This window comes from Anoplopoma fimbria, chromosome 13 (assembly GCF_027596085.1).
Source record: "Anoplopoma fimbria isolate UVic2021 breed Golden Eagle Sablefish chromosome 13, Afim_UVic_2022, whole genome shotgun sequence".
In the NCBI taxonomy this organism is placed as follows: domain Eukaryota; kingdom Metazoa; phylum Chordata; class Actinopteri; order Perciformes; family Anoplopomatidae; genus Anoplopoma; species Anoplopoma fimbria.
In genome coordinates this window covers 20,204,444-20,232,438 of record NC_072461.1, presented here as the reverse complement: position 1 = coordinate 20,232,438, position 27,995 = coordinate 20,204,444, and the positions used below count along the sequence as shown (strand labels likewise).

The window sequence follows — 27,995 nt, the reverse complement described above, 5'->3', positions numbered from 1 at the left end:
AAGTCTGTATATATAATATTTCAGTTACTGTAGATTCTTTACTATTTTTATTGCTTATTTGCTATTTATAATACTTTTTTTATTTTTTATTTTTACTATGTCTCTTGTTTGCACTATACTCTATGCTGCTGTAATCCTGTAAATTTCCCCGCTGCGGGACTAATAAAGGATTATCTTATTTTAACTTATTTTAGCACTTATTGTATTCGTATTAGTTTGTTTCTGTACTTTTGCTCTGGTTTATGCTCTTAGATGCTTGTTTAAGAAATGAGATGCACTTATGACTTCTGGTGACTAGTAGTTCTCTTGAATACCTATGTTGAATACACTTCCTGTAAGTCGCTTTGGATAAAAGCGTCTGCTAAATGACTGTAATCTTATCTTAACTTATCTTATCTTAAAATTGGGGGAAAAATCAAGTGCAATGCCTTGAAATTGTGCTGAAATACAGTACTGGATGCCTGTAAATAAAAAAAAATACACGTCAATGACTATTTATTATCGAGAAACAAACATTATTAAGCCTGTTTTACTTTGTCCACCTCTCTGTACGTCCATGGACAATACGTCACGCCGGGGGCTTCTCTGCAGCCAATCAGCGCCTTCGTTTCGAGATGACGTCGACAACAAACTATCAACTCCAGGAAGCTGGAAGTTCCCAGCGGCTGCGTTTTAAACTACTAACTTTAAAGTTTGAATTCCCGAGTTTAGACAAGAAACCGAGCGGGCGAGAGGAATTAATCATAAACATTATACTTTAAAGAAGCTGTCTTTGTCGATCAACTTTTTCTTTTAAGCCTAACGCGCGCGGACAAGCAGGATTTAAAGTCGCCACACACATCACTGTAAGATGTTGGCCTCGAGTCTTTTGGGCAACTTCTGTCCCGAGCACCACGACGAGCACGCGCACAAGGTGAGTACGGGTGTGTTAAAACACTCACACATTGTTGTTGTTGTTTTGGGGGGGGTGGATGTTGGGTCTGTAATGAAGCGGTATATGAACGCATAACGTCAATGTGTGAAAGTGAAAACGGGTCCGACAGGTATTCCGGACTTCCGGATGTTATGAACGCGATGACGTCACCTCTGGCTCAATCCATCACATTTGGAGCACGCTGCCATGGCTCACCTGGACACACCTGAATAACATGACGTTTTTAAACACCAACACCTGTGCTTTTCTTTATTGTCTGTATATATAATATTTCAGTTACTGTGGATTCTTTACTGTTTTTTATTGCTCATTTGCTTATTTATAATACTTATTTTTGATCTTTTTTTTTTTTTTTTATTTTTTTACTAAGTCTCTAGTTTGCACTATCCTCTATGCTGCTGTAATCCTGTAAATGTCCCCGCTGCGGGACTAATAAATGATTATCTTATCTTTACCTATATGTCTTGCTGTTTGCTGCCATTGTACACAAATGTCTGCCTGAGTTGTTCATTTTTTTAGGATGGTTTCAGCTGTCTCCACTCTTATTGGGCCTCTAGTGTCACTTTAAGTAAAAAAAACATAGCATTTTCCCCTGTTCCTTTGGTTAATGCCAGGCCCATATACAGTACCAGTCAAAAGTTTGGACACACCTTCTCATTCAATGGTTTTTCTTTATTTTTATTTTTTTCTACATTGTAGGACATCCAAAACTATGAAGGAACACATATGGAATTATGTGGTAAACAAACAAATGCTCAACAAACCAGAATATGTTTTATATTTTAGATTCTTCAAAGTAGTTGAATGAGAAGGTGTGTCCAAACTTTTGACTGGTACTGTATACTCCTTACCCCTAGCTTACTTGCTGTGTCAGACAAAACAAGCCAGTTAGTAGACCGGGCATTTTCTGGGTGTCATAACATCAGATGGGGAAAAATCAGTTTGTCACGGTCTCAATCGGAAAACGCCTTCTCACATCAAGCTATTTCTGGCTTAACTTTGCCATCCCCACTATGCACTATCTCCGGTTTCACATTGCAGTCTACTATCGACAGTGTGTTCCTGTGAGGTGAGCCAGCAGGACCTTGTGTTCTCAAGTATGCAAGGTATTTGTTCAATGTGCAGACCATGGTGGCAAGGTGACCTAGTAGAATAGCCAATCATTTGCATACACAGAAAAAGAGAAAGAGGCGTATGCCACTTCACATGCAAAAGTTCTGATACATAATGCTAGCCCATGTACGGGAACTCACATCATGGAGACAGGGGAAATTGACAACAAAGATGGTGAGGTGGTTAATTGAAGCCAGATTGTAGAAATAAATGTGAGAAACATCATTAAATGATACCTCTCACACATTTAATTACACTTCCTATCACACGTTAGTTATCATTTTTACAAGCTTTTTTTATAAACTTTTTTTCCCCAAGGTGGAGATGTGTGATGCCCATTTGAGGTTGTTTGTGATGCTGAATGCTAGGAACTTAAAACTGATGTAGACAGGGGTGATTGTCTTTGCCTTTTTTTTTAGGAAATCAACAAACGGCTCCTTGGTTTTACTGACGCAGAGCAGTGGGTTGTTCTCTGAGCGCCACTCTGCAAGATTGTTTATTTCCTCTCAATATGGGGCGGCTGTGGCGTAGTGGAGAGCAAGGTATTTCTCCAATCAGAGGGTCGGTGGTTCGATACCCGGCTTCAGCAGTCGATGTGTCCTTGGGCAAGACACTTAACCCCAAGTTGCTCCCGAAGGCTTGCCATCGGTGTGGACTGGATGTTGCATGAATGTTAGTTAGAGTCTGATGGTGGCACCTTGCATGGTAGCCTGTCATCAGTGTGTGAATGGATGAATGATATGATACTGATTGTAAGTCGCTTTGGATAAAAGCGTCTGCTAAATGACTGTAATGTAATGTAATGTAATATGAATTCTCATCACTGTTTGCAATGCGGCAGATAATGGTTGTGGCATTTGCAGACTAAACAACAGAGTTTTCCTCATGTCATGGGTAGCAGTAGTGGGTGTACAGCGTGAACAGGAGGGGGCTGAATACACAGCCCTGGGGGGACTCTGGTTTAAAACACTATAGTTACGCTGCCAATCTTAAACTGCCTGGGGTCTGTTTGTGAGGAAGTCTATTATCCAGTTTTAGAGTGAGCTACTCGATCAGTTTCATGGGTCAGATCGGGTTAAATGCTGGGCTGAAATGAACTCGCATCATTCTGATGTAGGTGTTATTTTCATGAGGAGTGAGGGCTGAGTTGAGAGCAGAGGAGACTGTGTCTTCTCTGGATCTGTTGGCTCTGTATGCAACCTGGTGAGGCTGGCTGGGATGTTGTTTTTGATGTGCTGGAGAACCAGCATCTCAAAGCACTTCAGAATGGGGGGCTGTGCGACAAGGCGGTAGGCATTTCCTCACATTTGACTGGACACTGCAGACTTTTTGGGTACCCGGATGATAGTGGCAGTCTTGAAGCAGGCTGGAAAACTCTCCTGTGACAGTGATATGTTATTATTATCAGTGATGACATCAGTAAGCTGGTTGGCTCATGTTCTTAGTACACAACCAGGGATGTTATCTGGGCCAGTAAACAAAACTTTGTCAGCAGTTAATTAAAAATATTCACATCTATGTATCAGCAAGCAATACAAACAGAATGGCTTTTGAGCAAACAAAAAAGGTTGTTTTGTATCTATTGCAGGTGCACCATGCCTTTGATACACTTACTACCGACACACCCTTCTTTACAGACAGCATAAAAAACTTATCAAATAAAAGAACCCTTCTAAAGAATTGTTGAGCTTTTCTCAATGCAGAACTGTCCATTTTTAATGTAATATATTTGTTAATTTATAGTTGTGCTTGTAATTTGTTTAATAACATTATGTATTTACAATTTTACTTATGTAACTCACTGCTCTACTGTTGTATATAACTTCTTAGCTCGCATGTAACGTTTTTTTCCTCTCTACAATGTCTTAGGTGGACAAATACCTGCACCATTTTCAGCTGTCAGATAAGACGTTAATGGATTTGTCGATAAGATTTCGACGAGAGATGGACAAAGGCCTGTGCAGAGACACCAACCCCACAGCTGCTGTCAAGATGCTGCCCACGTTTGTGCGCTCCACTCCTGATGGAACAGGTAATACCCATTTTTAAACGGGAAATGTATAAAATGGGTTCATTGAACACATGTTAGACCCAATTTTATAAGACTGCTGTCCAAGTGTGTATAGCCCCTGAACTCCTCTCTAGCAAATTAGTCAGAACTTTTCCTTATTCTTAAAGTTAAACAATTCAGACATGCTGTTTGTATATTTGCATGACACAATTGGATCCCGTCAGTCCTAATATAACCCTGGAGGAGATGGAGTGTCTAGATTTTACTGTAACAATGAGATGGCACTTCTTTCACAAAAACACATAAGGTACAACGAAGATTCATGTTTCTTTGTTTAGACCATGGTTTGCACTGTATGTTTCTCAGACTTACAGTCGTTGCTGGAACTTCATTAATGTTTGACACCCATCAGTTGTCAATACTTATTTTTCACATATTTTTCACATAATAAACACAGATTTTCAGTGATGGAATGTAATTTAGTAAAAAAAAGAAGCTGGAGAAGGTAACTCTAGTTGAAACTTGAATGTTTGTGTGTGAGATATGTGAGACATGATGTTGTATGTGATTATATTTTGTGTTTTGTTTTTGTTCAAAGAGCAAGGTGAATTCCTGGCACTCGATCTTGGCGGATCCAACTTCCGGGTGCTCCTGGTCAAAGTCATGGCGAATGGCAAGCAAGAGGTGGAGATGGAAAATCAGATTTATGAAATTCCTGAACACCTAATGCGAGGCAGCGGGTCAGAGGTAATAACACACAGCTAATATGTACCTCAAACAATGTGTTGTACAGTACATGTCATGGATTGCCTTGTAAAAATTTAAGTGAAAACCATTTTTAAATTGTGTATTGTATTCTAACCAATTGCTTATCTTTTACTGGGCTGGGTTGAAAGTTGTACTGAACATCCAAGAAACGTCAACATATTACAAATATCTACCTCAGAATAGTTAGATATAAAATAAAAAACAATTATGGTTAAATAATAAATTATCTTAATTTTTTTTGTTTCAGCTTAGAAGTTGTAATTAGCAAAAGAAAAAAATCTAAATGTTATAGAACTATAATTATACTAAACAGCATCAACATTTGGTTGAAAGAAATTAAAAATGAATGGAGATATTCATTTTTCTAGGCAATGTCAATGTTTCCTTGAGCAAGACACAAATTGCTCCCTTAGGCTGTGCCTGCGCTGTATGAATGGGTATGAATGTTAGCTAGTTCTGATGGGCAGGTGGCACTTTGCATGGTAGCCTGTGTCTTCAGTGTATGAATGATTGTGAATGGACAAATGGCATGTAGTATTAAAGCGCTTTGAGTGGTCGGACGACTAGAGAAAGAGCTTTACAAATACTAGTCCATTTACCATTTAAAAAATATATTTTTTTATTAACTGTTTACTGTAAAATGTTCAGCAACAACTATTCACACAAATACATGTTGCAAATAGTCCTTAGGGTTATTTGTATGTTCAGTGTAAATTGACACCCAATACAGTGTAAAATAAACAATAGAATACACAAACTTAAGAAAAGCATAATCCAGAAAAGTATTTGGAGTACAGCTGTAGGATTTTGCAAGGTCCAATGAATTTAATAGTTTTCACATCATTTTTTTCCAAGTAAATCCATGACATGAACTGGGAGGTCTTGATGAGTTGGTCTGGACTGACCCAGCAACAAGGGTCAGAGGTGGTTATAGATGATAAAGACTGCTGCAAACATTTTCAACATTTGTCTATGCTAATAAAAAAGAACCAGGAGAGTTAAAAGGTTCAATTAAAGATTAATTATGGCGGAGATTAGAAACAGGTTCCATTTTATAACCGGCTTTAGGAACCCAAACTTATCCATAACATCAGTCCCTTCAGTGTGAGCAGAGCAAAGCTTTTGTCAGGAGAATAATGATGTGTGCACAGACTGGATTATATTCAGTGCACGTGACACCATTGGTTGATTAAATTAATCAAGAAATGGAGTGGCTCATGTTGAATAACAATACATTCATCCATTTCTTTCATCCGGTGTCAGGTGTGTAAATTTATAGACAGGAAGAAGAGCCTCTGGTTTCTATGATATTTTACTTCTAACTAAAACACATATTTAGTAGATAACTCATGAATGATTACTGATTAGGTTGTTTATACTTGAATGAAATGGATTATGCACTCAGATGAATGTCTTAAACCAGATAGGAGCATCAGCAATTGTCTCGTTAGTTGTCAATTGTCAATGTGACCATCAACGGGCTCCCACCTAGTAACAAGTTTTGATGAGACATCTCATCTCTGTGGCCGGGCAGAAACGACAAATGCATAAAAATGTAAGAAGAAAGGAGCCTAATGAAATAATAGGTTGCCAACACACTTTTGGTGCTTGGGTCCCAACTGTAGACTGTTTAGTAACTGCACTGTAACACACACACACACACACACACACACACACACACACACACACACACACACACACACACACACACACACACACACACACACACACACACACACACACACTGAAAATGAAACCCCTCAATTTTTTCAGCCGGTGGTTGATGGGAAAACTGACCTTTCCTCTCTCCTGTAGCTATTTGACCACATAGCTGATTGCCTGGCTAATTTCATGGAGAAGTTGGGCATAAAGGATAAAAAGCTTCCTCTGGGTTTCACCTTCTCTTTCCCCTGCCAGCAGACCAAGTTGGATGAGGTGAGTGATTTAGAAGTTCTTTTATCTACTTCAAGTAATTCTCTAACGATAAGTGTGAAACATGGTCTTGTAAACAGTCTTGTAAACATGTTTTAGCCATGTCCAAAGCAATAGAAATGGGTGCAGTCTTGTCTGTAACAGGAGCTGTTCAATCAATCAAATATACAAAGACTCATTGGTTTTGTTAGGCTCTGATCAACCAGAGCACATTTTACTGGTTGAAAAACTGTAAAAAATAAAATAAAAAAAACTTTCTATCTGTACGAGACGCCTGATCAAACAGAGCTGTTTTTGAAAATTGTTGCTAGTAGGCAACCACCTAATGAGTGCTAACTTTAGCTTGAACAAAACCATGAACTGTGCGCTACCTAATACTCAAAAGTACAATTTAGAGATATATCATATCATATATAATTTATATATATTTTTTAACCGATTAAAAATGATCAAGTCTCGTCAAGTAAAGTGCAGACTTTTTGCAGAAGTTGAAGATTAGATTTAATTTCAGTCGACCAAGATTTTCTTTGCTTGACTGCAGCTGTAGTGATTTTCTCTTGGTAGCTTCAAAGTCACGCCTACCCCTTGATGTTCAACACACCTAGGGATGGGACGATACAGGATTATACCGAGACAAAAAACACTGACAATAACTTGATCAGGGTGAATTTACATTGACGGGATATTTGTAAATATCGTCATGAGGGACTTGGAAAAAGCTTTATTTTATTTATACAGCATTTATATATGTTTTTGTTTGTTAAGAAACCAGTCAAGGTTGCCCCTTCCTGCCCGGCAAAACAAGAGAGAGAGAGCAGAGTGAATGAAGAGAGCGAACAAAGCAGTGAATCAGAGAAACAAAAGCAATTTTTTTCTGATTGTTTTATGTGTTAAAACAAAAATGATTACAACCTTCACCTCCTCACAACCCTCCGTGAACGTGCGGCATTAGCGGATTTGGAATGAATGCTGCTGAAGCAAACACTTCATGCTGTGTGTGTGTGTGTGTGTGTGTGTGTGTGTGTGTGTGTGTGTGTGTGTGTGTGTGTGTGTGTGTGTGTGTGTGTGCGTGTGTGCGTGTGTGCGTGTGTGTGTGTGTCTCACCCCCGCTCCGGTTCAAACAGACACACAGACCTGCAGCTCTTGGCGGCTGTGGCACATGAGGTAGAGCGCTTGACCCGCAACCACAAGGTCGGTGGCTCGAACCCCTCTACAGGCAACATGCCGAGGTGTCCTTGAGCGAGACACCCAACCCCAAAATTGCTCCCCAGGCACTTCATTGCAGCCCACTGCTCCTCCGGGATGGGTCAAAGGCAGGCTAATAATAAAGGCTTAATTATTCATGCATCATGACACAGATCGAGAGCAGAGGAGAGAGACAGACACAGTAACGTTTGATAAAGTTGCGAGCTCGCCTGCCCGCTGTTATTGGCTCGGGGGATTCACACCTACTGCCCTGAGGCTGTCGTTCAGAAAGAGACACAGGAAAACAAGAAAGGCGAGAGAAAATACAGATAGGAAGCACCTGACACACACTTTCAGTGGGTCATAAGTGATGATTGAGAGGAGAGTCTATACATTGTTTTTCACCGCATACTATAAAAGACAGGAATTATCATTTTAGAAAGAACAGAATCACACAATTTTTTATTCATCCTTTATTTCTGCATGGACACTTGTAACTACCCAATTTAAGATTGTTTATTTTTTAAACTCTCTTTCAAATGCTTCCTGGAATTTTATTTTACATTCTGAATTTTTTTTACTCCTGTTTTCTTGTTTGTTTGTTTGTTTGTTTGAATCTTATTAAATGTTTTTCTTTCTCCATGATGGTTTTGAACTTTCTCTCTCTATATATATTTATATAGTAACTGTTTTCTGTTATGAGGAGCCTGGAAACCACTTTCTTAAAATAAAATGATGAAACGTCAAACTCAATGTGTAAAATGGAAGTGAACAAAAAGAGCCCAGCTGCGTTTGTTGAGCAAAGAAGGTGGATATTAACACAAGCTTGGACATGTCTCGACTGTCTCCTTCGATCGCACCGGCATCCTGTTATTTGTTTGGTGGCTAATAGAGGGTCACTTAAGTTTATTGGTTCACAAGTAGAAAAAACATGTCACAAAAAACTGTCCTTCACAATCTCATGGAAAAGGAATACAAAAGTAAAGAATCAAATGCAGAAAAATAGGTTTAACGCTCGTTAAGGTTTCATTCTACTGACAAAGCTGGAGAACTGAATAACACGAAAACCTTGAAAAAAATTTCAAGGTAGAAACTCTATTCAAACATTAGAAAGTTCACCTAAATAGTGAAATTATTGCTTGCTTTCATATTTTATGATATATTCAACATATTCTTGCAAAAATGATCCATTCTTATTTATGTAAGAAATGTTTAGAATTGAAACACTTACACGCATTTCAAACTCCATCTGCTCCATCATACTGCTAGAAACTCTTAAATGTTAGACTTCTTTCATACATTTTGGTTATTATTCTTAGTAAAATGCCCTTATCAGATTTTCACCTTAATGTGTATTTCAGTTAAATATATATTTTTAAGAAAATTTAAACTCTGAGGACCGGCTTGTCACTAAAAGGAGAATAGCTTAAAGGTCAGCCTGGCTGAAATGAAACAGGCAGATAATCTTTGTTTTACTGTATGTCTTTATCTTTTATTTGCAGTGTGTTTTGGTGCATTGGACCAAATGCTTCAAGGCAAACGGAGTAGAGGGAAAGGATGTGGTCAGCCTTCTGAGGAAATCCATCAAAAAAAGAGGGGTAAGTGTAGCAATTCTAGTTTCATGGTACATTGTGTACTATTTACGTACATTTCCCCAAAACTTAAAAATACCTAGAAATCTTTTTTTTGTAGTCTATGGGTATAACACAAAGAAATAAAATAGGTTATAGTCCTAGACCTGAAAGAAAACATGTTCTTGAGCATAACAGACAGGCTCAATCTGAGGGTTATCCTGCTCTGACCCTCTCTGATTGTAGCTTCAGGGATTTTTTTTTTTATTACAATAAGTGCTAGAGACAGCCCTGGCAGCTCTCATTGACGAGCAGCAGGCCACAGCACCAGTCACTTCTGACTCACTTCCTGTCAGTAGCGTTTCATTACTGAGTTTTGTTCCTAGATCCCACATATTGAGAAGACGCATCTTCAGGGGCTTTTACTTTTATTATTATTATTATTATTATTATTATATTCATATTCCTTTATTGATTCCCATGGGGAAATCCGGGTGTTGCAGCAGCTCAACTACACAGAAACAGATAATAAATACACATATTATACAATAAAAAAATAAAATAAAAATAGAATAAAAAAAATAAAATAAAACAGAATTTAAAAAAATAAAATGTACAGTATATCCACATGGGGGGGCTGGTCAGCATAATGACAGACTGTGGTCTCCGCTGTTGTTGTACAGTCTGATGGCAGTGGGCACAAATGAGCGTCTGAAGCGCTCCGTCCTGCTCTTTGGTAGAATCAGCCGATGGCTGAAAGAGCTGCCCAGCTGCCACAGTTCCTCATGGAGAGGGTGAGAGGGATTGTCCAGGATGGCTCTCAGTTTGGCCTTCATCCTCCTCTCACCCACTGACTCCAGACTGTCCAGCTCCAGACCCACCACAGAGCTGGCTTTCCTCACCAGCTTATTGAGCTTGTTGGCATCTCCAGTCCTGATGCCACCACCCCAGCACACCACAGCAAAGAAGAGGGCGATGGCTACCACAGACTGGTAGATTGCCTTGAGCAGTTTATTGCACACATTGAAGGACCTCAGCCTCCTCAGGAAGAACAGCCTGCTCTGTCCTTTCCTGTATAGGGCGTCCGTGTTGTGTGTCCAGTCCAGTTTATTGTTTATCTGCACCCCAAGGTACCTGTAGGACTCAACCCTCTCCACTTCTCCTCCCTGAATGAAAACAGGGACAGGGGGGCTTCTGTTCCTCTGGTAGTCCACCACAAGCTCCTTGGTCTTGCTGATGTTGAGTTTCAGGTGGTTGTTGCTGCACCATGTGATGAAGCTCTCAATCAGTCCTCTGTACTCCTCCTCGTTGTCCCTGGTGATACAGCCAACAATGGAGGAGTCATCGGAAAACTTTTGGAGGTGGCAGGAACCAGAGTTGAAGCGGAAGTCCGAGTTGTAGAGAGTGAAGAGGAACGGTGCCAGTACAGTTCCTTGGGGTGCGCCGGTGTTGCTGATCACAGACTCAGAGACACAGCCATCCACCCTGACGTACTGTGGCCGGCCTGTGAGGTAGTCTGTGATCCAGGAAGTGGTGTCGGGGTGCAGGTTCATCTCCAGCAGCTTCTCTCTCAGTAGGGAGGGCTGGATGGTGTTGAAAGCACTGGAGAAGTCAAAGAACATGACTCTCACAGTGCTTCCCTGCTTCTCCAGGTGAGAGAGGGCCTTGTGCGTCAGGTAGATGATGGAGTCCTCCACCCCGATGTGTGGCAGATAGGCGAACTGTAGTGGGTCCAGGAAAGCTGTAAGCTGGGTCCTCAGGTGCCGCAGAACCAGTCTCTCCAGGGTCAATGCAGGACGTCTGCCAGATTGTGGGCACCTTCTTCAACCTCAGGGAGAGATTGAAGAGGTGCCGGAGAGTGTTGAATAATGAGCAAATCATAAAGCTGGCGAAATTGCATACTGAGAAAAGCTGCGAGATTACATGCCAGTTTGCTCGGAAGGCTCGAATTGACGCAAATGTGTATGCATGAGTTGAAAATGTTTCAACACGATGGAAACATTTGCAAGTTCTGTCTGAACACACATTGATACTCGCCAACAGATTGCTTGTGGCTTATGTGCAAACACATCCACTTCAGCGGGATCAGTAAACAAATGTGGGAACTAAGTAAAGGTTCTGCCTTAGAGGTGCATTCACATCCAAACAGGGATGTGTCTGCAAACACAGCAGGAAGTTGCCTTCTCCAACAGTATTCTTGGATTAGAACCAGGGCTGTCATTTTCTTTCTTGTTTCTATGCAATGTTGAAACCAGCAGCCAAACTGCGTCACAGCAATATTTACATCAGTTGGACGATGATTTACATTCAGATCCCAGCATGTGGGAGAGAACCTGGAGCAAACGTCTGTTTTGCTAGACAGAGACAGGTGTCTCAACATGTGGATATGGGTCTCAGTCTCAATCCAACTAAAACAAGAAGAGCTCCTAAGAAAGTCAGACACGGACCAGAAAACTGAGAAAATACAAAGTACTTCTATTTAATTCACACAGGAATATACAAAAATAGGTTTTACAATGTGGATATTCCAAATAGATAGATATTTTTTTTTTTAATAAGACAAGAAGTGACATATATCCCTATCGCCAAGCCCTCATAAGGATAAAGGTGTTCCCGAACTCCTGGTCCAGAACTTTGCTGTTCTATTGCTTAAGGTAATACAGCAGTGTCTTTAAGTAATTACTCAAGTATAACTGTACATCTGTTGGACACCTCTGCACGCACATTGTGCAAGTGGCGCGGTTAACGGCGAGGTGAACTGACACCTCGAGCTATAAAGGGTCGTCGGACACTTCACTGATTCTGAAGTGTATCCACAATAACCAAACTAGAGTGGCACAATCCACGTCAAACCAAGGAGACAGCCAAGGATATTTGCAACTGTTTCAAAACATTTTGGGGAAATAAATCTTTGCAAAAGGAAAATAATCACTTTTGCCCACTAAAAGATTTTCCACTTGTGTGATGGACAATCTAATGGTTAGATGCTAAGGAAAACATATGTTTGCGTTAAAAACAAAGCCAGACTTCTTGTGTTGAATGGTCCAAATCTATGATCTTTTTACCTGCTTAAATGTAACTAATAGTGACTTGTAATACTTTCAATATTGGGAAAATATTGTATGTTAACCATATTTTATATTTGGCATATTGCCACAGCTATACAACTTTGCATCGGTGCTGATTTTGACGAATACAATAAAATTAGATCTTTTTGCAGGACTTTGACGTTGACATTTTGGCAGTAATCAACGACACAGTGGGAACCATGATGACCTGTGGCTACGATGATCATCACTGTGAAATTGGTCTCATTGTGGGTGAGTCCAGACTTACTTAAGGATTTGATAAAGTTAGCAGTCGTTTGCACACATGCCAGTTAGTCAGAGTATTCGGAATTCTGATGCTGGAAGAAACACAACTTACTGAGCAGCATTTCAGGGGAAGAGTCTTTGGGGATGCCGACATTTGCCCATTTTGTACTAATGTTGGTGGAGCAAACATAACCATGTTAATAGGCAGTAAAATAATCTCCTACAGGTGTAAAGTTGTGTTTAGATGTGGTGACTTTAAAGCCTGTAGCATAATTTATAAACGGCTCAACATTTACATTGTTTTCCTACTGTAATCCCTCGTGCCGTGCACTGTATGGAAGCATCTGCATTTTGTTATGTTTCTCATTCAGATTTGTTTCCTGTGCTGCAAGCTACAATTCATTGTTTATGTGAGCATAATAAGTGTATAATGTGTGGATTGAAATAAAAAAGAAGCAGACAGAGGGCAGGAAAGGATAGACTCTCAGTCTGTGTCTTGACATGTGATAACACGTTACAAATAGACTGTCCTCTCTGCTGAAGTGTCATGGTGTTATTTCATTTTATCTGTCCGACTTAGTGCTCATGTCAAATCCCATGTATTTCAATTTAATTATACTAATTAACTAGCTACTAGCTACAATTCAATTGAATTGTAGCTCCTAGAGGGAAAGAGCTTGTTGCCTGGGCAGTGCCTTAAACATACAAGTAGCCTTTATTCTGTTGTTGCATGTTTTAGGTTTCTCCCAGTTTCCATCCATCCATCTTCCGTTACCGCTTATCCAGTTAAGGGTCGCGGGGGTGCTGGAGCCGATCCCAGCTGTCAATGGGCGAAGGCAGGGTTCACCCTGGACAGGTCGCCAGCCTATCACAGGGCGTTTTAGGTTTCTCCCAGTTTGTATCAGTTAATTATCCCCTCACTGCTGGTCCTGTCACTGCTAACTCCCAGTCTTGTTCTGGGGGAAAATGTGGACAGACTTGTGTTTCCTTGGATTCACATGCTGCTATTAATCTGCCAGTTAGATCCCATTACTCTGCTGCACAGGTTTCTCAATGCCTAGAACACCCACAATTAATTACTTTTTTGTTGTTGGGGAAGCAGTTAACTGTTAGATCATACACACACGTCAGCCTGTTATAATGCTAGTTGTAACATTTGTCGTTTATAGTTATATGTAATCTACCCACACAGTCTAATTAGGCAAAAATGTGTGCTAAACACTGTTTGTTTGCACGAACTGCTTGAGTGACATACGCCTAACTTTCCTGTTTCACCTGTTAAGGAGGGACAAATCCTTTTTTTCACCGCAGACATTTTGACATGTCACAGTAAGAAAGCATTGGTGTTGATGTTAACATTAACAAAGGCTCTGATCTAGTCAAGGGCCCCAGTAAGCCATGAGAGCGTGACAGTGAGCGAGCATGCACATCACCAGGTTTCATGTGACTGAAGCAGCTAGATTTAATTGAGCCATCATTTATTTTCTCATTTTTTACATCCCCGTACATGTGTTTTCCTCACAACTATTCTCAGCAAAGCTCCACGACTTTAGCTCCAGCAAAGATAATTGGCCTTTCATAAAGAGATGAATAATTATGTGATTCATATTAAAATAATAAATAGTTCCGAAAAGGCAGGTAGGTCACCTTGTTGAATGAGGCATCAAGGAAATAATGACTTGAATTGTTTAAAAAAAATAAAAATAGAAAAACTGTGTGGGTTGGCTGAAGTCGGCCAAAGAGCAGAACATAAATGGAATCAATACAAAAGACATTGTGTTGTCAATGCCATACGAAAACCAATGAATGCTCTACGGAGTCGAGAGTTCAGCCGTCCTAATGGCCTGTGGGTAAAGCTGTCCCTCAGATTGTGGGCCAGTCAGAAGCAGGCAGAGCCATTTGTGGCCTATGAGGTGATTTGGGTCTCTCTTGGCCTTCTTTCTGCAACGGTGGCTGTAGAGGTCTTCCATGGGTGGATGCTCCGTCCTGGTGATGTGCTGACCAGTTTTCACCACCCTCTCTGAGGAGCCTTACGCTTGAGAGTGGTGCAACTGCAACTGGTGGTGCAGCCGGTCAGGGTGGTCTCTCAATGGGGCACCTGTAGAAGTATCCTGGAGTCCATGTTTGACTTCCCATGCCTGCGTAGGAGGAGGAGCCCAGGTCAGGTCCTCGCTGATATGAACCCCGAGCGACCTGAAGCTGCGGACTTTCTCCATCGTAGTCCCGTTGATAGAGATGGCGGTCCAAAATCGACTTTGCTCTGGACTCTGACCTCTGCAGGCCGTCTCATCGTCGCTGGTGATCAAACTTGAAATGATGATGTTGGAGCTGTCTCTGGCCTTGCAGTCATGCGAGAACAGGGAGAGGGTTGAGCATGCAGCCCTGAGGGGCGCTGGTTTTAGAGTCAGGGTGGAGAGTCTGGTGGTGCCTATCCGCAGACCCTGTGGTCAATGAACAACATCCTGACATACGTGCTCCTCTGGTCCAGGTGGGAGGGAGCCTGGTTGAGGCCTACGGCATCAGGCTCATGAAAAATGCAAATTGTAGTGGGTCCAGTGAGTCCGGAAGAGGGGAGGTGATGAAGGTTTTGACCAAAGCACTTCATGATGATGGTTGTAAGTGGTATTGGGCAGTAGTTGTTTGGGCAAAGGACTTTTTACTTTTTGAATACAGGGCTGATGGTGGATTTTCTGAGAGCGGTGTAACATTTCTGTGAAGATATCTGCAATCTGAAATATTTTTTAGATAAAAAATGCACCCTATGAAACAAACCAAGACTGTTGATAGACTGAGAAGGGGAGAGAGAGAGAGAGAGGAGAATACATGCAGCAAAGGCAACAGGTCGGATTTTGAACCAGGACTTCTGTGTCTGAGGACTCAGCCTTGATGTATGTGATATATGTGGGCACCCCGATACTGCAGTAACATGTTGAATGAGAACTACTTTGTAATTTTTATGCTAACATCCCTTCGCTCAAGGAACGGGGACCAATGCCTGCTACATGGAGCAGATGAGGAACCTTGACCTGCTGGACGGTGATGAGGGCCGGATGTGTGTGAACACAGAGTGGGGCGCTTTTGGAGACGACGGTTCCCTGGAGGACCTGCGCACCGACATAGACCGAGAAATAGATGCAGGCTCTCTGAACCCGGGCAAGCAGCTGTGAGTGTCTTTGAACTTCTCTTACCTGGTACAACATGAAACATCCCTCCCTAGTGGCTTCCCTTAAGTTAGCTGCAGAAAATGAATGTATTAGAGATGCCTTTATTTGTCATTTCTATTATTAATATCGGTATATTCATGACACTTTAGAGTTGATCACTCCCTTTTGTCTGATCTACTCCTATTTCAATTTGCTGTTAATGCAAACTGCATACCAATTGTCATGTATTATTCATAATAATGCACATTTCCACAGCATTATCATGCCATACTCACAACTCAGATTTATCCTTACAACAGATCGATGCCTTGTTAACCTTCTGTCAATGAAACACAACACTTTCTGCACTGATATGTCACTTTGAAAAGCACTCAAAGGATATAATCCTTGCTATTGCTAACATTTTAGTTTACACTTGACTACACCACCTGGCCAGTATGATCCTAAGTTTAATTGATTTAGTATTTTAAAACAAAAATGGATATATCCAGTCTCCGTGATCGTAAATACCTTAATTTATATTTAGATAGATAGATAGATAGATAGATAGATAGATAGATAGATAGATAGATAGATAGATAGATAGATAGATAGATAGATATTATTGTATTACTACTGCCCTGTAATTAAGCCTAGTTAAAGCTTGTTAAAAGATGAAAAAATATATTTGTCTCCATCTGTAGAATAGTACTTGTGGTGAGGCCCGACATGTTTGTAGAATTCAGCAGTGAATTAGTCTGGTGTATTATTATGATTTTGGGTGAGCAGTAGGTGGAATATCATCTCTATTAATTGTCTTTATCCAATATTGTTTAAGCTGAAGTACTTTGTGGAACCACCCCGATATAGCTTTACTTTACACAGAGTGTGAGATTCAACAGCATTTTGTTTCCAGTTCATTCATGTCAACTTAATATCTCAGGAATGTCTGGGGGTATTTTGGATTCTTTTATGCTACTCTGGATATTATTACCTGCTGTCAAAGGCAGATCAAATAGAACAAGATTGGTAAATGTGAAATGTATCCAGTCCTTTAGACAGCCATATATATCAGGAGGTGTCTGTCCTATTGAAACATCACTGATTTCATGAGAGTTCAGGATCTTCTAGCTGCATCTGTGTTTGGTTGTGCATGTGTAAAAATGTTGTTATTTTTTTAGGTCTGTTTAAGGTATTCAACAAACTCTTAAGGATGTGACAATAGTTCCTTGTGTTGGTGTGCAGGTTTGAGAAGATGATCAGTGGCCTGTACATGGGGGAGCTGGTGCGTCTCATCCTGTTGAGAATGACCAAAGAGCAGCTGCTGTTCCAGGGCAAGACTACAGCCGAGCTCCTCACCACTGGAAGCTTCAACACCAGCGACATCTATGCCATCGAGAATGACAAGTCAGTGTGTGTGTGTGTGTGTGGGTGTGTTTGAGAGAGTCAGCTGCAGTGATGACAGAGTGGTAAAGTAAGAAGCAGATAGTGAATCTTGGTCCTTCTTCAATTTATGTTTTAACTCATAATTTAGCCATTATTTATTTCCAAGTGATATTTGTATTATTTATTGTTATTTTATATACTGCCATATGTTCAGGTTGGGGGAAGGGTCATTTATGTATGTAAATTGTGTTAAATGTATAAAACCAATAAATATATGTTTAAAAAAAAAAAAAAGAAGCAGATAGTGTTCACTTAGAACTGAAGAGACGTCTTTAAGATCAAAGAAAAGTCCAATGGTTGTGAGATAACTCTACAGACAGTGACAGCATGCGTAGGTCAAGCTGGTAATCACTGACTAACTTGAATATACAAAGTCTTACTTGTAGGCCAGTAAAGTATAGCAGTAGATGCAGGCAGATCCCAGATCAGACAGTATAAAATGATAATAATCGTTTATTATTATAAATACAAACATTTTGAGGTAGGGTGTGCTAATATTGTGTTTTAATCCTCAACTTTGTTCCAACGTTATCTTTTAGAGGGTAAAGCAAGGCTCCATCATAGGATTGGTGTCAACAGGAATGATCATTGTTTCAACCTATTTGTTGAAAAACATTTTTATTTGACATTTTGAAAAACACCAAAGCTAAATCTGCCATTTAGTTTGTCCTTTTCAAGAATAATTTTAAGGATATTACTGAATGGAATTCAAGTAATGTTGATGCCCTGCTTAACACTGCTCCATATGCATTGCATAGTTTGTCAGTCGGTTGGTTGTGGAAGTTGTAGTATTTTGCCAATCTAAGTTCGATTCTTCCGTCACGTATCCATTCATCCATCTATTTTTTAGGCTACTGACACTTTTCAGAATCAAACTGAGGATTTAAAGTTATACTATTTGTATTCTGCTTTACCTTCAGGGATGAGGAAGGTCTGGCGAGCGCAGAGAAAGTGCTCCGGGGCCTTGGTCTGGACCCGTCGGCCGAGGACTGCCTAGCCACTCAGAGGGTGTGTCAGATAGTGTCTACACGAGCCGCACACTTGTGTGCTGCCACTCTAGTGGCGGTTCTGCGGCAGATCCGGGACAACAAAGCAGCAGAGAAGCTGCGTACCACTATTGGAGTGGACGGCTCTGTCTACAAAAATCATCCAGAGTAAGTGTCTCACAAACGCAAACATACAGACACTTGAATGAAGGTCAGCTGAATAGGGTTGAATAGCACACGGAAAATGGCCATGATGGAATCCGGATATGTGAAAGCATATATCCACTTTTCATTGTGTTTACCATTTAAAATGATAACGCCTTTTGGCCATCTAGTTCTCTAAAAGGAGTCTTTTGTAGGAACGAAATTCGATTCCAAAGAAAAGCAAAGATGTCTTGATGGTGTTTGGACCATTCTGAGCGAGAGTGCATGACCTGTGTCCCTCAAGTCCTTCAGTGTCGAGCAATGCTGATTAAATATCAGACCAACAAGTCTGTGAGGCCAATGGTCAGCAAAGATGTGGCTGAGTTCATCAGCTTGATTAATAACGTCAGCATTGACTAAACAAAATAGCCCACAAAAAAAACCAATGGATGGTGATTTTTATAAGACTTTTAGTGTGAGAGAAATTGCTGTCAGCTGTATTGCGTATCTGCCTTAGTTCCATGTTTTCCTTGCCTGTCTGCTCACCTGTTAAATACCTGTGTTGTTGATGTTGTGCTTGCTACATCAACAGGGCAACTGATATCCAACTGAAAAGACAACCTTTAAATTCAGTTTGCTCTGTCACAGTATGCATTTTGGTCTCGTCTTGAAAACTGTTACACTCGTATAATATCTGACCATTCACAACATTAGTTAGTTAATGTTTAGTTATAGAATTTTGTATTCTTAGTGAAGGTGAGTGTTGGATAGAGGGAGAGAGAGGAAATCCAGACAAAGAACCCATAGATTTGTGGTTGAGACAAAAAACTAGTAGTATGTTACTTTCTGTTATTTATACAGTAATAACTACCACTCACTTACGCTACTAGTTTTTCTTATTCTTTACTCAACTTTCTATTCTCGTAGCTTTGTCATTGGATTGGAAGGAGTAAATCGTAAAATAACATGGCATAAATAAAGAAAAAGGAAAAGAAAGTATACTTTATTGAGCTTGTTTGTGCAAGAGAAAAGGGATAACAGAGGTGGTTACAAAACAACACAGATATATCAAAGTTGTATCCACTTGTCCTAGGTTTTCCAGGAGGCTCCACAAGATGGTACGCCGACTTGTGCCGGACTGCGATGTGCGTTTTTTACAGTCGCAGTGTGGCAGTGGGAAAGGCGCAGCCATGGTAACAGCAGTAGCATACCGCCTTGCTGCTCAACATGCTGAGCGTCAGCGCATCCTGAACACCTTGCGTTTGAGCCGTGAAAAGTTGCTGGAGGTGAAGACGCGAATGAGTGAGGAAATGATGCGAGGCCTGTCAAAGCAAACCCATGAGCAGGCGAGTCTCAAGATGCTTCCCACCTTTGTAAGAGCCACACCAGATGGAACAGGTAGCTTTATAAAAGAAAATCAGATATTCCACTTGACCTGTTATTGAGTTTAAGTTTCTCTTTTCTATTAAGCTTTTATTGTATTTATTCAGCATTCTTGCCTTTGTTGTCCTCTTCAGAGCATGGCGACTTCTTAGCCTTGGACCTTGGGGGCTCCAGCTTCCGGGTGCTGCTGGTGCGAGTTAAAAGTGGGAAGGGACACAATGTGGACATGCATCACAAGATATACACTATCCCACAGGAGACTATGCAGGGCACAGGGGAAGAGGTATGAACCTCTCTTTCAATATTTGAAACTAGTCCTCTAACAAAAAAGAATTCCAATGACTGAATCATCCTGCATGCATTATATAAAGATATGTTCATTTTGTATTGTTTGTTTTTTGCATTTGCTGTCTCTTTTGCATGCCAGCTTTTCAGCCACATTGTGTACTGCATCGCCGACTTTCTGGAGTACATGGGCATGAAAGGAGCATCCTTACCTATGGGATTTACATTCTCCTTCCCCTGTCATCAAAGCAAACTGGATCAGGTAATGTCTGATACAATATTCATTAAAAGTGTAAGACTAGCTATAATTCGTATCGCAACATTTTGAATCTACCAGCAGTTTTGCATATTTTCCTTAACTTCTGGTGTTAATCACATAAAGTTGGCAAAAACTGTCGATGGAGTCATGTGCAATTAGTCTGCTGTTATCCGAGCCTTAGTTTATCCCCAATGGGATTGTATATTTCATTACTTTGAAGCAAATTTTAAGTTTGAAAACCCCTCCAAAAATTATACTTACATATAGTTACTTAAAGTTACGCACAATTATGTTGACATTGTACTGTTTGACTCTGCAAGTTGAATTACAGGCTAATAGGATTCTAGATTTATTCATGTTTTCATATCGAAGCATTTCCTAATTATTTCAGTGACTGTATGACCTTTAGGTGACACGATATTGACAGCCACTCATTGTTTTTCCCCTTTCCTTGGCTTTAGCAGGTTCCTTAATTCTGTAATGCCTCTAACTCAAGCAAAAACTCACTGAGCTTTTGAGGAAAACGAGGTCAAACCTTTGTCACAAAATCAGTAGATGAGCTTCAACATTTCTAACGTGTCTGAAAATGATTTATGAAAAGAAGTATGTCGTAAAACTAAATATCTGCCACATTTTGAAAATGTGTATGGTTTGTTGCAGGAGAAGCTGTTAATTACTATAATCAACTGACATTGAGCGGGTTGATCAGAAACAAAGACGTCAGAAAAGCAAACTTCATTCATCATCATACTGTGGAAACATTTGGCGACATTTTTCATCGTCGCAAACAGCTTTTAATTTAGATTTAAATTCTGTTATTTATAATTTATAGTAGATTCTAAAAATCTCTCACACAAATCAATATTGTCATTTGTTCAGGGCATTCTTCTGAATTGGACAAAGGGCTTCAAAGCCAGTGGCTGTGAGGGACAAGATGTCATTTTACTACTTAAAGAGGCTGTCCGCCGCAGACAGGTCAGTAAACGCATCACAAATCCTTTGTCTCAACTTTATTGAGAAATGTTAAAACAATGGGGAATGGTTTCATTTTAAGCCAGGTTCTCTCTTGAATCTTTGCATAATACAGCATGTAGTTACAATAATGTGTATATGATATGTATTCCATTGTTATGGGATCTGGATAATGCACTGGCATTTGTTTAGAAAAACTATTATTTACAATGCATGTTTTTAAATCACATTATTGCTGTAACGGGGACATGTAACTCTAAATCTATGACTTCTATATGGTTATCCCAGTAATCCTTCTTTATCATACTTTCTGTTCTATTTTGGATTATTAGATCTTTGCTTAGATTAAGGTTTATTACATGTATTTCTAGGAATGGCCACCAAACTCCATGTAGTGTTAAAATTGATTTAGGCGTAAGATGTCCTGCTCTGACAACAAAACTACGAGGGAGATGTAAAAACAGAAGTCTGTCTAACAAATGTATATGAACCATGGCTTTGTCAGGGCTTTGACATAACATTTAAAATGTAATAATTTATGTGTTTACTGTATATCAACCTTTAGAAAATAATACAATCAGTACATTCTCTAAAGCTTAAGTAACATCAGACGAACCACTTTTTTTTTTTATAAAAGTCACCTGTCTGAGATGGAGACAAAATATTACTTATAGTTTAGTGTTTTGCTAACCGTGAGCCTTTGGATACAATTAGCAGAAGCCTAACTATGAGCAACATTTTCTATTGATCTGTGAAATGCATTTGTAGAACAGCTAATAGGAACGCCGTCTCTGAAATGACCTGTGATGGCCAAGGTCTCTCGTCACAAGCAGTTTTTTCTAAATCCAGAAAACGGAGTCAAGAGGATGTGCAGAAGTAGTTTCCTCTCAGATCACTTGAATACAATATGCTTAAAGGTTATTATGGAACAATGTCAAAAAGGGAAGACAGACTTATCATAAAGAGAGGGGCCTTTAATATGGAACAGTTCATTACTATATATCTGATATTGTAATTGCAAACAATTAGTCTACGACTGTGTTCACAGTATTATAGATGTTGATCACTTTATCACTGCTTCCAGGAATTTGACTTAAACTTTGTGGCCGTGGTTAACGACACAGTCGGAACCATGATGACCTGCAGCTATGAAGACCCCGAATGTGAGGTGGGACTCATCGTTGGTAAGTCTGTCTGTCTGTCCCCCCCCTCCTAACTGGAAGCCAGTCTCAGTCTTTTTTTTTTTTTTTTTTTTTTTTACATTTTTAAACATTATAATCAATTCATTATGAGCAAACATTGAAGGATGTCACATTTCTTTAACTCAGGCACAGGGACTAATGCGTGCTTCATGGAGGAAATGCAGAACATCGAACTGGTCGAGGGGGATGAAGGCCGGATGTGTGTCAACATGGAGTGGGGAGCATTTGGTGACAATGGCGAACTTGATGACTTCTGCACCGAGTTTGATCGCATTGTCGATAATTGCTCTAACAATCCTGGGAAACAGAGGTATTGGATTGGTAGTTTATGACACTAAAATGACATTTCTTTCCCATGAAAAACATATATATATATTATTTTTTTCTAATAAGCAAGAAGGTTCCAAGGACAGACAGCCACAGAGATGGCCACAGAGGTACAGCCTAGCAACAGAAAATAGCTTGGAAACATATTTTTTGTAAAAGAGGAATGCTGCAGCTAATATAACCAGTGTGTAAAGTACACTGAGTAGCTTGAGAGTCCATATATGGAGCCTGAAAGTGGGTGTTTTGCACTAAGTGTGTTAGAGTTTGTGACTTGATTTACTTTAATGAGAATAGCAGTGCGAAATCAAAAGTGCAGTAGATGAGAAGGGGATGTTGTTTAATATGAAGGAAACCAAAAACTAGTTTCAACCCAGAGGATAGAAACAAACTCTACACCAGCTTATATTGCAGAGGAGGCGAACACACTGCCAATATCCCTATGGCAACGAGGACTTAAGGCGCTGCCAACACCTCGCAGTATCGGCCACTTGTGGGCAGATTAATTATGCTGTCAATCTAAATGCAGTTGGCTGTTTTGATTCCACTGCTTCACCAATGATACAGTTTGTGCCAAGCTGCTTTAGAGGCATATTCAGTAGTAGTAAATAATAAGCTGAAGTTTATGTTTGTATAGATTCGATGCACAGCAGATGTCCGATGGGCTGATTGTTCTTCGAGGTCACAGTCGATTAATTCGAACGTTGCTTTTCACTCTGCTCACCTGGCTGTCATGCCTCTGCATTGGATTTCTTCTCCCAAAGGCTTCAACTAGTCACTTTTGGTTCGTCTGTATCCTAAAGGGAGAGAAAAGCACATAATACGAAGGCATGTTTTGGAATTAACCAGTAAACAAATGGAAACAAATTTGTTTCAAAAACAAGCTGAAGATGTAACCGCTATTCCACTCACTGCAGACAGAAAACTCTGTTAAAAAGGGACATCATCTGCATATTTGCGGTGCAAAACATCTACGTCCCTGGACTTTGCAACCTTCCAGACTAGGCTGTTATAAGTTTCCTTTCAAAAGAAGCTGGTCTAGACTGATGAGATGCCATTATTCCATGGCAGAAAATACAATAATAAGAGGTGCTCATAGCATTGGCCAGGATTGTATCTTTTGATAATTAATTCCACCTAAACATGGTCCTGAAGCAGCTGTGCAGACAGTTTGTCTTTTGTTTGCTCTCTGTGCCCTATTGTTCTAACCAGGAACCACATAATTATATAAGTAGGAGTATTATCAAAGAGGACCCTATTCACTCATGTTTTGTGTCTAAGTGACTAACGGGGACTGCCAGTACGTCTTTGTTTATTCATGAAAATAAAGTCAGAACTAATCTCTTTGGGGGTTGTGACACTACAATAAAAAGGGTTATAGAAATAGTAAATAATAATTAATTTGAATATTGTCAATGTTAACAATGGCTGTGGGAAGTTTTCAGATTGTGTGTCTTTTTTCTCTAAGGTATGAGAAGATGATCAGTGGCATGTACCTGGGGGAGATAGTGAGGAATGTGCTGATAGACTTCACTGATAAGGGCTTGCTGTTCAGAGGCACACTGTCTGAGCGACTCAAGACCCGGGGCATCTTCGAGACCAAGTTCCTGTCACAGATTGAAAGGTGAGTATTACAGACTAGTCTCAGTAACCCTGTTCATGCACATGGAGATGCGTGCTAATGCTGAAATAGTCTTATTTCTAAATAAATAGATAGGTAGCTAATAGAGACGGTTATTCATCAACAAGTTAAATCTTAAATGTATTTGTGTAACCTTTCAGGAATATTAAATGTAGCTTATCACATTTATACACATACAACTGAAAAGTTTGAGTCAAACATGAAAAATGATATTAATGGATCATAATTGAAAATAAAGTTCTGGAGGCTCCATCGCTCAAATAATCTTCAAGACTGTTTAGGAGAAGAGCATTTATTTCGAGAGGAGATGGAAACATAAAAAGGAGGATGGAAATAAGAAGCAATAGATATTGTGTGAAAGTAATACCGAGATATTAAAAAGCAATAAGGCATGATTTAAGTCTACCCGAATGAAGTGCTGTGTGCGCAGAGCTTACTGGTCTCATTGTATGTGTTTCATTTTGAGGTGATAACAGTGGGCACATTATTTAATTCCAACCATGATACGAGTCTGATATAATTCAATATTTTCTGCTCAGAAAATAACCTCATGTTCCTCCAATCTGATGAAAGACAAATACAAATAAGGTTGCATCGAACTAGTCTCTGACAGCAATCCCCTCAAGAAAGAAAAAATTCTAGCGCTGCAACAGAGAGTAAAAGTTAACTCATTTACTGATTAGATCAGTGCACTCATGGCCGCACATGGGCGACTGTGACTCAGTGGTAGAGCGGGGTCGCCTTCAGAGGATCGGCGGTCCGCAGTTTGTATGAATGAGTGTGAATGAGTTGTATTATGGGCAAGTGGCAGCTTGCATGGTAGCGCCTGCCATCACTGTATGAATGGGTGAATGATGAAATAAAGCTAGAGCGCTTCAAGTCGGGAAGACTAGAAAAGTGCTATACAAGTACAGTCCATTTACCATTGACATATATCTGTCAGGTTTCAGAAGAGTTACACATGAGGAACCGAGGAATAATGAATTGTTATTTAATCAAAGGGAAAAAGTGTCCAAAACCAAACTTACATGCAGGAACACAGCAGACATGACAGACAAACCAACAACTGACAAAGCAGACAAAAGACAAGACTATAAATACACAAGAAACTAATCAGACAACAAGACACAGGTGGGCAGACATGAGGGCAGGATGAAAGCTGATAGGTTGGAGAAACACAAAGGGAACAGAACAAAGCTGACAAGACTAATGCATCACCGGTGGATTCAATCAGGGGCGGGGTAGACAATTACAAAAGCGGGAAAACATACAAAGACAGGAAGTGAAATGAACACAAGACACAAGAGGCAGGGAACTTCAAAATACTAAACTAAAGACAAAATCATGACAATATCAGTGTCTTTACATGAAGATTAAAGTACTCAACATTGCATTAAATCATTTTTTTGCAAAGATGAAGTGCAGTTTAATCATGTTTTCTGTCAATACAACAAAACGGCTTTCGACCATACAGTAATATCACCCATTTATAGCCGGTTGAATGACTTAAAATCATTGCTACAAAAGAAAGTCCATCACACACTGTGCATGTTAGCCATCTCTTTCATGTGTATAACCCTAAACCTCTCTGACCCCAACAGTGACCGCCTGGCCATGCGACAGGTCCGCTCCATCCTGCAGCACCTGGGCCTCACCAGCTCCACGTGTGACGACAGCGTGCTGGTGAAGGAGGTGTGCAGTGTGGTCGCACGCCGCGCCGCTCAGCTCTGCGGAGCTGGTTTAGCCGCCGTGGTCGACAAGATACGAGAGAACCGCAACCTCAATCAACTTTCCATCACCGTGGGAGTGGACGGCACCCTCTACAAGACGCACCCTCAGTAAGGAGCAGTCATGTCCAAACACGAGTACTAAATCTGCATAAGTTAACTTTACGCCTTGGTTTGTCAGGACTTGTTCACGCAGCTGTTCTCGACTTTCACAAGCACAGCTGGTCATCCTTATAATTGATGGACCACATGGAAGGTCAAATCAAAATCAAGTTTTCCTCAATTTTGAGTTTGAGTTTTAGAGTAACTTTATATATTACATTACATTACATTACAGTCATTTAGCAGGCGCTTTTATATATGTATATTCATTCTTTACCACCAAGTTACCAAGTTTGCATCAAATATGAAAGGATTTTCACGTAACCTTGGTTTCCTTTTCCTTCCCCGCTTCCTAAAGCTTCTCCAGCATCATGCAAGAGACGTTGCAAGATTTAGCACCACAGTGCCAGGTGACTTTCCACAAGTCAGAGGATGGAAGTGGGAAGGGAGCAGCGCTGATCACAGCTGTGGCCTATAGGATGAAGAGTGAAGGTCAGCAATGAATCATCTGAACTGCGTTGGACAGGTAGAACCAGAGCTACTCCTTCTGAGGTTAACAAAATAACGTTACAAACATCTTGGCCTGAGTTTAGATCTTTAGTACTGAAATGTTTAATCTGACTTGTTTTGTGTGTGTGTTCACATACACATATGTCGGTGTTAGCTTTTTGTTTGTTTGCAGAATAAATATTTATTGTGTTAGCTGATGGGACGGTGAAGAATAATTTCATAAATTACGGTTTAGCTTGTTTGTTAGAGAAGATGCACCTGCTGTGAAATATGACTGTTACGAGCTGTGGAGCTCTTCTTCTTTTTTTTCTTTTTTTTACACTCCCTCCTTTTTATTTGCAACTTCAAAGCTGCAGGTTTCCACCCAGCTGACTTCATATTTTTTAATAATGTCTGCCATCTGTGTTGACTATAAACCTCTACAGAAGTTAAGTTTGGAAATGTTTATTTATACAGCAACTTTTCAAGATTTGAAGTCACAAAGTACCTCAAAATAAAAGTCAAAAGCATATCTTGAAATAAAGGAAACTGGAAGGACATTGTTGATAGTTGCGGTACAACAGAACCGAGAATCGCTTCTGCTGGAAAAACAATCACAACTTCACTTCGGATCTACAAAATGAACCCTGTCTGCATGATTCTTGTATTTGGAATACTTTGTTATATAATGCTTTTTCTTATTTGGGCTCTGTAGTTTCACATCAATTTTAAGAATGATTAAACACAATATTTAAATTAAAATACTTTTTAATGCAGTTGTAAACTTTTACTTTATCATTGATATCAAATGTTGTCCTCATACAAGTATAAACATTTTAAAAAGGTCATAAAAATGAAATGTGTTACTCTCCATCTCTTCACTCTGAATAAAGCATCTTCCATCAATAAGAAAAGACTTAAATGACTGGACTAAGATTATTTACCCATAGTTTATTCATATAACATGTTTTTTCAGTAACACTGTTAGAGTCTGAGAAACCACAGGGACCCTTAATTGCCAACCTGGAGGGGGGAGATGATTAAAACACGGTGTTCAGAAAGT

At 40.0% G+C, this 27,995-nt stretch overlaps 1 protein-coding gene across 2 annotated transcripts; it reads left to right on the top strand.

Annotated features, from left to right (window-relative positions):
- Nucleotides 1-625: 625 nt before the first annotated feature.
- hk2 (hexokinase 2) lies at nt 626-27,838 on the top strand. Of its 2 annotated transcripts, none has more exons than XM_054611664.1 (18): nt 626-913; nt 3,917-4,079; nt 4,657-4,805; nt 6,642-6,761; nt 9,446-9,541; nt 12,735-12,834; nt 15,808-15,991; nt 17,217-17,378; nt 18,338-18,571; nt 19,641-19,945; nt 20,065-20,213; nt 20,358-20,477; nt 21,354-21,449; nt 22,531-22,630; nt 22,775-22,958; nt 24,441-24,596; nt 26,216-26,452; nt 26,802-27,838. In XM_054611664.1, the coding sequence occupies exons 1-18, from the start codon at nt 851-853 to the stop codon at nt 26,944-26,946; spliced, it is 2,763 nt and encodes a 920-aa protein (XP_054467639.1). In that variant the 5' UTR covers nt 626-850; the 3' UTR covers nt 26,947-27,838. The 2 variants fall into 2 exon arrangements, with proteins under 2 accessions (XP_054467639.1, XP_054467638.1); XM_054611663.1 differs by having other exon boundaries at nt 12,723-12,834.
- The last annotated feature ends 157 nt before the right edge of the window (nt 27,839-27,995 follow it).